The sequence below is a fragment of the Spea bombifrons genome, chromosome 10 (assembly GCF_027358695.1).
Source record: "Spea bombifrons isolate aSpeBom1 chromosome 10, aSpeBom1.2.pri, whole genome shotgun sequence".
NCBI lineage: Eukaryota > Metazoa > Chordata > Amphibia > Anura > Pelobatidae > Spea > Spea bombifrons.
Genome location: NC_071096.1, coordinates 5,292,814 through 5,304,442, shown reverse-complemented (window position 1 = coordinate 5,304,442; position 11,629 = coordinate 5,292,814). Strand labels below are relative to the sequence as shown.

Genomic DNA, 11,629 nt, shown 5'->3' with positions numbered 1-11,629 from the left:
TCCCATCACTCCTGTGTTCCAATGGCCCTTTATCACTCCCATCACTCCTGTGTTCTGGCAGATCCAAGATCCAGGGGGCAGATCTTGGAGCCCCTGGGCTTCTTCACTATGGCTTAATTACCCATACCCTCAGCATGGTAGGTCCTGGGAGCGGCTCGGAGAGCTGCCTTGGGTCAGGTTTAGGACTGGAACTGCTATAAACAGATCACTGCTTGTATAGATGGTTTATGTAAGCAGTATCTATATTATAAATATATGCGTTTGGCCAATGGGAAATCCTGGTGGAAATGTCTAATTCAGCAAGAACATTATCACTGGTTGCTATGGCGACTACTCCACATGTATCCCCATTACTCCAAATCTAGCTGCCTCTTTGTCTCCATCTAGTGGTTACAAAGAAGATTGCAGCACTTATTTTTTATTCCGCCAGTCTTTGGTGAATAATACTGATATTTTGTTACTCTATCCAGGATTTTTGCGCACAGTTTCACAGCCAGTTGTTGCTCAGTTGTTCAAAAAATGTTTATTTTTTATGGCCGTAATACAAATATTTTATCCAAAAATACATATTCTCTATTCACATTTTTTACAAATTTGTACAGTTTTTACCTTTTCTTTTAAGCAAAAAAAAGTAGGAAAAAGCAGATTTTCATAAGCATATTCCAAGGTTTACATAATGCATTTTCTTTTCCAGTTATTATGTATAATTATGCATTGTTATAAACGATTCCCGTATTGTATTTTTCGTAAAGTGAAAAGAGCAGGTTTTGGGAATTTTTTTTGGGTGATTTACAAAACTAAAATTGGAATCTTTCAACTAAAAGTTGTCTCATTTACCAAAGCAAAAAAAAATCTACAAAAATGTCATTCCAGATAGCAACCCTACACCCCAGAGATTAAAACATAATTACAAATTAAAGTTAAAAATTTGGACATCAAAGTGCATTTATTTCCAGAATTAAACCAGAATTTTCTAGTAAATTAGAAAAAATTGGATTTTTTTTATGTTTTTCCCAGAGATTTGCCAGGAGCTATGGAAAATTGGCTTTGGGCTGGGGGATGGTGGGCATGTAGCGCTCTCACCACCTCCTTAATCTATTCCTCTATTTTCTACCTACTCGTTTCCCGAATCCCACCAACAGTTCCTCGGGTTCGACCCCTGAGATGACATCAGAGACACGTTCCCGGCGTGTCACGTCTCCGGGGCAACGTAACAATACCGGGAGATCTCAGCCCCAACAGTCTTTGTTAAATCGCGACACGTTGAGCTTCAGCCGAGACTCCCTTGGGAGCAAATCCTTGGAGAGCGGTCAATGCCATCCGTAAGCATTCTTCCCAAATTTGTACACCAGGCGTCTGTCCACCCGCTCCAGGATCCCCGTCTTGTAATAATGCCTGCGATAGCAATGCAAATTTCCATATTAAAAAATCCCTTAAATTATAGCAAGTAAAAATGCAAACTATTGGATCCAACAAGAGGGTAAAAATTCTAGAAAAAAATAGACATTATTATATAATTAATAATAATAATAATGAAATATATAATATAATTATAATTAATAATTATAAATTGGGTTTGTATAATGTATAAAAGAACAAGGGTTAAAGTACAGCACATATAAATGGTGTTATGTGTATAATAATATGTAATCTCTCTCTTTCTGTTAACACCGGGAAGCTAAGTTTACCAAAACCTTCCGAATTTTAACTCACGAGAGCTTCGCACGGCAGTTGCGCCTCCAACATTTTTCTTCTTTACTATGAAATGCTCAGAATTAGGGATTTATCCTGGACCTCTTAATTCCAGTCTACAGTCATGTGACATAAGATAAGAACACTGATACATTGTCACGTTTATTGCCACAAAAGCATCCTCATCATACGTGTGATCTTCTCTATTCCTTACTTGTGTTGGAAGGTCGGATGCTTGGGCCCCCAGTTTTTGGTGGCGTATGTCCTTTGGGTGATGATTCATTATTAATTATATATTAATTAGAAGAAAGCTCATAATAAGGGATGGATTAAAGCTACTTGGGGGCATCAAAACGATGACCTAGTCTCCCGTTACAATGATATTGTTGGATGGTTAGAGTTTGGCCGAGGAGCTCTTTTACCCCGTGCCGGGGGGTTCCAGGGTATTTCTGACACTCACCGCAAGGCTCTGCTGAGCTTTTCGTAATTCATCCGGTCGTTACGTTTCCTCTGGCCCCACATCCGAGCCAGGGCTTCAGACTTCACCACACGGAATATGCCCTGCTCCTTATCCTCCCAGTCCAAAATGCCGTTATTATCCTCCGGCGAGAGGAGGATATCCCTCAAGAATTCCCACAGGTGCGAACTGTGTATTCCTGCAACAAAAATAAATAATATATCCTCTAGATTGTGAGCTTGTGAGCCGAGCCCTCTTTACCTAATGTATCGGCTTTTCTTAGTCTGCCAGCTAAAAAATATATATTATATAGTAATAATAATTATAATAATAGTAATAATAAAAATAAAATCCTGATAATAATCTATGACCTGGCTATAGATCAACAACAAGTGGGTCTGCTTCTGATTCTATTTTCTATATCATCTATTAAATATTATTATTATTTATTTATTTATTTTTTACAAAAATAATGAAATAATAATTGAAACCTCCTCCTATAGTACGCGATAAACATATTATAAAAGGCACATATTACTCAACAAGAATGATGAATTTATCCCAAAATCTGATTAGAATTTGTTCTTACTGGGCCGGCTCTGCGCAGGAGGTTTGTCTTTCTTTACCGCTTCGGTTTTCAGAGTAAATTTTTCTTCATCTAGAGAAAAAAAAAAATATGTAAATTAGCTTTTCTCCATGGTGTACTCCTTCTGCTCAGGTGTTCAGGAATGTGCAGTTCCACGGTGTGCCACAAGGTGTCAGTAGACTTGCAGTTTTCGGTATAGAGACTTATGATGACAGATTGCAAGCTTCTAAAACTACGTAGGTCTTATAATAAACCCAAAGAGGAGACATACACTACCATTCAAAAGTTTGGGGTCACTTAGAAATGTCCTTGTTTTTGAAAGAAAAGCAAATCTTGTCCATTAAAATAACATGAAATTGATCAGAAATTCAGCGCAGACGGGGGTAAATGAAATAAAAGACTATTGTAGCTGGAAACGGATGATTTTTAATGGAATCTCTTCATAGGCGTACAGAGGCCCTGTATCACTCCCATCACTCCTGTGTTCCAATGGCCCTTTATCACTCCCATCACTCCTGTGTTCCAATGGCCCTTTATCACTCCCATCACACCTGTGTTCCGATGGCCCTTTATCACTCCCATCACTCCTGTGTTCCAAAGGCACGTTGTGTTCGCTGATCCAAGTTTAAGTTTAAAAGGGTAATTGATGGTTAGAAATCTTTTTGTAATTATGTTACAGCCAGAAATCTCCTTGTTTTTCATGAAATCAGCTGAGTGACCCCAAACATTTGAATGGTAGTTTAGTCTCAAAAGCTTGAGCCAATAAAGGCATGATTTTTACCATTTTTTGAGTCATGTATGAGCATATTATGGTTTTTGCACGGTATCTGCTCTGGATCCATGTGCTTTACGTGTAGAAACACACACATGTGCGTATATACAGACACAGAGGGGCGATACATTCCCAGAGGGAGCTACACTGTATACAGCGAGGGGTTAAAGAAATAAATCTCAGAGATCCACAAAGACAATGAGATCCTGGGACTTACTTTCTTCTTGGAGCGGCTTTGCGTTCTCCGCATTATTAAGTAAGGAAAGTCCTGCAAAAAAAAAAGCAAAAGGAGAAAAAAAACATTTAATTTCTCTGAATGATTCCTCCCCCCCCAAAATAATTATTTTCATAGAAAATAATTACAGCCGCTACTAGTTTGACCCAAACTGAGCAGATCAGGAAGCAAATTTTACTCTGCTGCCTGTGCTAGACCTTTCCGTACAGCGCTGGAGCATATGTTGGCGCCATATAAATCAACAAATAAAAACAGGCCTACAATAGACTTGTGGATTTGCCAATTTTGTTAATTTTTACCTGCAAACGAGGAGGGACCGCAACGAAACAACAACGAAGCAGAGAGCTCTGGATTTTTTGGGGCATTTTGTTGCTTTTTCACTCGCACGCAGACAGATTCGTAGAGAAAGAGAAGCGTTTTTGCATCTCTCTCGGTCTCCGCAAATCCGTCTCCATTTGTCAAGCTTCTTGGAGTATTTCCGAAAAAAGGGCGGAGCTACATCAAGCGCCGAGAGGAGAGCTTTTCCCTCTTTTTCTCCAATCGAAGGAGAGGGTGTGTGCGGAGGCTCCGCCCTTTTGTGGATGCTCTCCAGGAGGCCTGGTTAACGCAGCTGATACCGAGGGGGGAGAGGAGGAAGAAAGAAGACAGAAGAACAAAAAGAGGCAAGAGAAGAAGCGCAGCGATGAGAAAGAAGACAGGGACACGAAAGTGGTCAGCGGAGAATGTAGGGGGACAATGAGAGCAGGGAAGTGAATGAGAGTGTGAGAGAGAGTGAATGAGAGTGTGCGAGAGAGTAAGGATGTGTGAAAGCATGAGAGTGATAACAAATTTTGTTTGAAGTCTGAATGGTTTTTGGTCCGTTTGCACACGTCTACAACCCACATCTGACCCAACGCCGTGCCTTTGATGGCTTTGGTACGGCTCTGGGTTTAAGGATCTCTGAGACTAAAATCCTCCGTGACCATGTGACGTGCTGCGTCACTGACCGCTGGGCTGGGCACGCTTGATGACGCCGCCAGACTAACCGTTTGTTCGAATGTCGTGTAGAAGGCTGTATAAGTACTGTCCGCAGACGCCTGCCGCCTCGGTGAAGTCCTCCTTGGTCATGCTGCAGAGCTGCAGGCCGGACACGTTGAAGTAGGAGAACGGGATGCAGGTGGCATCCAGCTTGTAGCTGTCACAGCAATACTGAAGCCAGTCGCAGACATGGTGCCGGGTCCAGTGCTCGGGGGGCAGCGAGGACCACAGAGGAGGGACACCTAGAACACGCAGTACAAATATGAGACAATTAGCTCAAAATCATAGCTCAAAAAAGCAGTCACAGATAGGTTGTTGCCATAGCAACCGACAAACAGTTCTTACAGCGTCCTTGCCGTTGGGATCAGTCCTATCCGCCGTTGAGCAGGACTCAGCGACAGGTTTACTCAAAGAACAGATACTTTGTACCCCTTGGATGATTTCTCCGGAGGTCCTCTTTTTCCGGATGGGCGGAATATTCTAGATTCCTGTTTTTTTTTTTAGTCGGTGTTAGGAAGGGATGTGGACGGGTAACTCCTCGCCCAAGTATTCCATGACTAGTAGGATCTTGCGCGGCTTATTTGCCTATCTGGGGCAGGGAAATCCCCGAAACGCGTTTGTTGCGAGTAGAGACTCCGTGATGATTAATGTATCGGAGCTTTGCCCCGGTAATTAAAAAAAGCCGATGCTGATGGGAAGGGCTAATGTATATTTCTTTGTCTCCTAGTCACCAGCTATGGAACAGCCCCGCTCTATGTATTAATAAATAATAAAGAATCATTTACAATAAACATGCGCAACACGGCATTCATTTCTTAAAGGAAAAAAACGGGCATAGATGTCAACATAAGGGTATCGGTTCCTTCAGCAACCTCCCCGTGACCCAACGCATGCGTTTCCTTAACTATACCCAACTGTGGACATTTTGGGGGGATTTGGGGGGACTTTCGAATTTTGTCTGGGAGTTTTGGATAATTATTATTATTTATTCATTTATATGGCGCCATCATAGTCCGCAGCGCTGTACAGAGGGTAAACCGGACAGAACAAGTAGGGCATCACATAACAATTTGGAGTTACAGAAACAAAAGATGACGAGGGCCTTGCTCAAAGAGCTTACAATCTAGAAGAATATTCTTAGTATTACTTTACACAGCCCAAAGAAAGCTCAGGGCCAAGTAATGTTCTATAAACCATCTTCTAATTGAGGAAGAAGATAAACAGATGCTACCGATCGGCGTTAGTGATCTGGATCTTGGTGGTCATTTTTTGGGTTAATATAGTGATTTTTTGGAAACGTGTAGGACATGGCTTTATTGGGAGTCACCTGCATGGAACAAAAATATCTGGAGGAAAAATATGCGAAGGAAGGATAATGTATTTAATTTGTTTTTATAATGTATTTAATGTTTTTAAATAACCTAACAATACTTTTCCATCAACATTAACTATTTCATTTAGCGCATAACATTTAGCTTCTTATTGGTCAATCATTATATATATATATATATATATATATATATATATATATATACACACACCGGTATACTTATAGTATAGTTCCAATGGCCATTTATCACTCCCATCACTCCTGTGTTCCAATGACCCTTTATCACTCTCATCACTCCTGTGTTCTAATGACCCTTTATCACTCCCATTACCCATTAAAAGGCTAATTGATGGTTAGAAAACCCTTTTGCAATTATGTTACAGCCAGAAAGGTCCTTGTTTTAATTTTATTATCAATGCCCATCAAATATTTTAAATGCTGTCCCCCCAGTACCAAAACCCGACTTGTTCTCACCTGGTGGATCTCTGTAGGCTGGGTAGATATCGCTGCAGAACAAATCCATCCAAGAAAAGTGCGTCTCGGAATATGACGGCATGACAGCACTTTGCGGAACAGACTCTATCATCTCCTGCAACATACAGAGAACACGTATGTGTAGACACAACACACAACCCTTCCCATTGTGTTCTATGGATCGATACATTCATATCCCCAACACTCTCCCCAAATACTCTCTGCTCCTGAAAAACGGCATATGCTACCAAAAAATCAGCAAAATAACAAATCCAGTTTAAATTATGACTTTTGCCCAAATAATTGCCCAAATTCTTTATTTCGGTCATATCGTCCGCTATTACCCCATCGAAAACACCTTCCTTTCGGATTGTAACCCAGTAAAATGTGTTTCTCTCCTCCCATAAGCTGATAATCTGCTCTTTCCGGGGATTTGTGGGAATCTCCCCGAACGGAGACGCTTCCTGGACCTTCCCGCGAATCTCTCCGTCGCCTCGCTGAATGCCGCGGGGTAAAATATTTATTAGCAGAATCCTGGCGCGGAATCCAAGCTGCGGGAAATACTAACCCGGTTAATTATTACACTCATTTACCCTCCCGTAAGCCTGAAAACGCTTTATTATATATATATTTACTTATTATGCGTAAATATCAATTTCTGTATTGTCTTTTATAGCGCCATCGTATTCCGTAGCGCTGTACGATATTCCGGAATCACTTTAAAGGCGCCGTTAAAAAGTAACATTTAAATTGCAGTAAAATTAAAGAAATAAAAATCTAACTTCCATAGCACTCATTAAAGTATGGGCCTTGTGGGACAGCTATGAAGAAGATAGTTCTGCTGGCAGGACTACAACTCCCATGGTGCTCCACAGCTGGCCGATCAGCATTTTGGTCCCACCGCAGGTTACCGGTTGGCTCGCCCTATTTTACAGAATCGGAATAATGAAGAAAACATCTGTACCCCGGGGCGTCGGGAGTCATTTGTCCCATAATTACATATTTTCTACATGAATTCAGTCTGTGCCAGACAACGTAAACAAGGGAGGGTAACCGGGTAAAAGTTTAATACGAGGTGACTCCGCGAAGACGTTCTGGTCCTCCCAATGCGTGTTATCTAGATTAGAACCAAAACATTGTATTGTCCACATACCGTCAAGACATCACACACCCAAGTATTGCCAAACACCGCTCACTACACACCCACTTTCTTACTAGTTGCCATCAGTTTTGCCCCATTTGCCGAGGCCAACACGGGTCCCTAGAGGCCATGGACAGCCAAAAAGCTATCTGAGCCACATCAAAAGCCCAGTTTGTCATAATGATGTCATGTCAATGGGTGATTTCCTCATCGAATGGAGGAACGTGAATGTTAAGTGGCCTAGAACTTTAACAACTCTATCGTAACATATGGTATACAACTCATGGAATTGTCTTCAAACAGCAAGCGTTTGAGCGTCTGTTACTAGGGACTCGCACCTTGAGGTGAAAGGTTGACCATCGTTCCATATAAATATGTTGAATGTTGGAGAATTCTAATGGAATAAATGCCTGGGGTTCTAAAAGCTTAGAGTCATCCCTCTCCCCGTATGACACAGATAAACACGTTAGGTATCATGTAGAACATGTTGTTTGTACAATGTTGGGGTGCGTTTAATAAGCATGGCAATCCTTGACTTGGAATGAGAAGACCATTTAGGATGTTCTTCCACAGGTTGCGATAAAGTCAAGAGCTACAGAAGCCTCTTCCCAGGTGGGTCTATCTATCTGTCTATCCTGCTACTGTTTCTGACATTATCTCTGTATTGCGTCCCATATGACACCCGCATCCGGGTCAATAACATTCCTGATTAACGATTTCACCCTCTATAAAAATGTCAGGGATTAATGCAGATTAATATGAGACAGTCTCGTAAATAAAGATTTCCAGAGGTGAACGAAAAGATCACTTGCGTGATCCAGAAGGTAACTAGAAGCTTCACTTCAGGATTTTAACAATGGTGATTATGGTACATGTACCACACATGTGATAAACTGTATGTGGGCAGTGAGGACCTTCATGGAAGGATGGTGATCACCAACTGTCAACTGGTTCCTGGAAGGAACTGGGTCATCAACCTGGTGTGACCCTACCGAATGTCACAGATGTTTCTTGGGTCCAATTCGGGTGTGAGCACACCGATGTGTCTGACACAAAAGCGCAGCAACCTCGGAAGCACTTTAATCCTTAGAAATCTACATTCTTTTTCTGAGTACGTGATGAGCTCTGCATACAGTTATACATGGTCCACCAAGGTGCTTTCAAAATTAAGATGACCTATGGGACACCACCTCAACTGAGAATGGTGACTCAAATCAACACCTAATACATCTGGAGGCCCACTGGCCGCTGTGGACTTCTCATGGTATACAGAAGAGAAGCCTTTAGTAATAGCTGCCTCGGCAGATGCTCCATTTGCCCAGAATTACTTCTAACAGCAATTTATGTGGTTCCAGAGTCCTGTTGGTCATGCGTTGGCTGGTGACGTCAATAGGAAACATAGCTTAAAGAAGCCATTTTTAAGGAATGGGGGTAAAAAAACTCAATTCAGGTCCAGAAATGAAGCTTTAGATCGGTTTATCACAAACCCAAAGAGACAAAAAACAAAACCTCTATGAATGAATTCTTTATAGGTTTAAATAGACTTATAATAACAATGTATACGATATACTATTATTTACTACGCTAAAAGGTCATTTCAAAGAAAAGGTTTCTCATTGGTTTTGGGTTAATAAATGAGGGTCCACTTTCTTTGAAGTTCATAAGTTCGGAATGTTAGAAATAAGGTATTATTATAGACTATAATACTATGTTATTTATCATCTAGCTCACTGGACTGGACCAAGAGGAATCAGACATGGAATCCTTAACGGACAAGGAAAGGTTCTAAACTCAAACAAATACCCTTATAAGTCTAGAAACTTTTTATATATATATAGCAGTGTGAATAGGACAATAAAAAACATGATTTCACCCAAAAGATGTGTTTTTGGTCGTCTATTGATACAATTTATCATTTTCAGAATTGCACAATTGAGTGTTTTGGAGATTGGAGATTTTACAACCCATCCCGGAAATAAAAGATTATTACACCAATACCAGCTTCGTCTCGATCATCTCATTGTTTAATAAGCACTACACAACTGTGAAAACACCAAAGCTGGACCCAATTTCGGCTACTTAATTATGGAAGCCACGGTCACAAAGGACAACTTTGCCCCAGTATTACAGCGGTAAAGCAACTGATACTAAATCAGATAGTAGACCTAATCAAGGCTATGACAACTCTACCACCAACAAACACAAAATCAAAACTTTAACCCCTGAAAAATCCAATAACTATGCCATATATTTAGTGGAAACTTTGAGAAAAAGTTGGTGCTTTGAGAAAAATGAGAGGTTTGATACCTGATGTTCTATGAGTTATCTTTTTATCTACATAGCTTGTGATCTTCTCCTAATCAGACCTCATCTCCCATCAGCCAGGAGGGATATTGGGAATTGTATTTAATCCCTTCATTGCCAACACTGTCCCATATTAGACCATTTGGGGATGAGAAGGTCCCATGGGCCCAATACCGCCCAGACAAAGGCTCACCTTCCAAAAGTCTGTGCAGGTCACTCAGAGCAGGAATCGCGTACAGAAGTCCAGCCGTTACAGAGCGAAGCTCGCGATCGTCTCTGATGAGCACAGGGCTGCTTGTGAAAGCGTAGACAGGTTGGGTCTGTTTTGCAGGTAGAAGCACACACCCTCCCGTGACGAGCAGGATTAAAGGGGAGAGACTTTCAGGAAGTCTTCGTTCAGATAGAAGGGGGGGAGGCTGTTGTTTCAATGGAATCACGCAGGTTAATAAAGAGACCACTTCTGTATGACCTGTGTGTATGATATATATATATATATGGAACCGTACGGAACCAAGGGAAACAATGCTATTTTTATTTGAAGGTATTAGAATAGAATTAATCATCATAAAAATAATTTTCTGGGTCACAAACTCTTTTTGTAAAGGTGGTTGCGAAGACTGTAAGGGTAACTGGGGAGGTTCGCATGGTATATAGAAGATTCTAAGGGTAACTGGGGGGTTCTCATGGTAAATAGAAGATTCTAAGGGTAACTGGGGGGGGGTTCTCATGGTATATAGAAGATTCTAAGGGTAACTGGGGGGTTCTCATGGTATATAGAAGATTCTAAGGGTAACTGGGGGGTTCTCATGGTATATAGAAGATTCTAAGGGTAACTGGGGGGGGTTCATGGTATATAGAAGATTCTAAGGGTACCTGGGGGGTTCTCATGGTGAATAGAATATTCTAAGGGTAACTGGGGGGTTCTCATGGTATATAGAAGATTCTAAGGGTAACTGGGGGGGTTCTCATGGTGTATAGAAGATTCTAAGGGTAACTGGGGGTTCTCATTGTATATAGAAGTTTCTAATGGTAACTGGGGGGGTTCTCATGGTATATAGAAGATTCTAAGGGTAACTGGGGAGGTTCTCATGGTGAATAGAAGATTCTAAGGGTAATTGGGGGGTTCTCATGGTATATAGAAGATTCTAAGGGTAACTGGGGGGGTTCTCATGGTATATATAGAAGATTCTAAGGGTAACTGCGGGGTTCTCATGGTGAATAGAAGATTCTAAGGGTAATTTGTCAGGTTCTCATGGCGAAGAAGAAAGGTTACGTAGCTTTTTTGCAACAATATGAGGTTTCTTCGACCTCATTGGTCGAACTAGTTGAAAATATTTATGTACAGACACATATATATCTATATATGTGTGTGTGGGACTTTGACGAGGACCTGCATTAGACCCGGCTTTTCAAAGCTCCAGTTAAGGGAACTTATTAAAAACTCAGGGGCTGTAGAGACTTCTTTCATTTTAAGGCATTCACGATGAAGACTCTCTGTGAAGGACTATTAAAGGGTTAACATTCTGAAAGATGCGCTCATTCAGAAGGTTTCTTGGTGGCTTCCACAGAACCCCATTTTGCCCAATAAAATATCAACTCATGTTCCGAGTGCGATTACAGC

General features: G+C 41.2%; 1 protein-coding gene across 1 annotated transcript; it reads right to left on the bottom strand.

Moving 5' to 3' along the window:
- Positions 1-437: 437 nt before the first annotated feature.
- On the bottom strand, positions 438-10,294 carry ELF5 (E74 like ETS transcription factor 5). The gene is made up of 7 exons (XM_053448601.1): positions 10,202-10,294; positions 6,564-6,678; positions 4,768-5,001; positions 3,725-3,775; positions 2,739-2,807; positions 2,153-2,348; positions 438-1,395 (listed from the first exon to the last, which is right to left on the bottom strand). The coding sequence occupies exons 2-7, from the start codon at positions 6,673-6,675 to the stop codon at positions 1,311-1,313; spliced, it is 747 nt and encodes a 248-aa protein (XP_053304576.1). The 5' UTR covers positions 6,676-6,678; positions 10,202-10,294; the 3' UTR covers positions 438-1,310.
- Between the last annotated feature and the right edge of the window lie 1,335 nt (positions 10,295-11,629).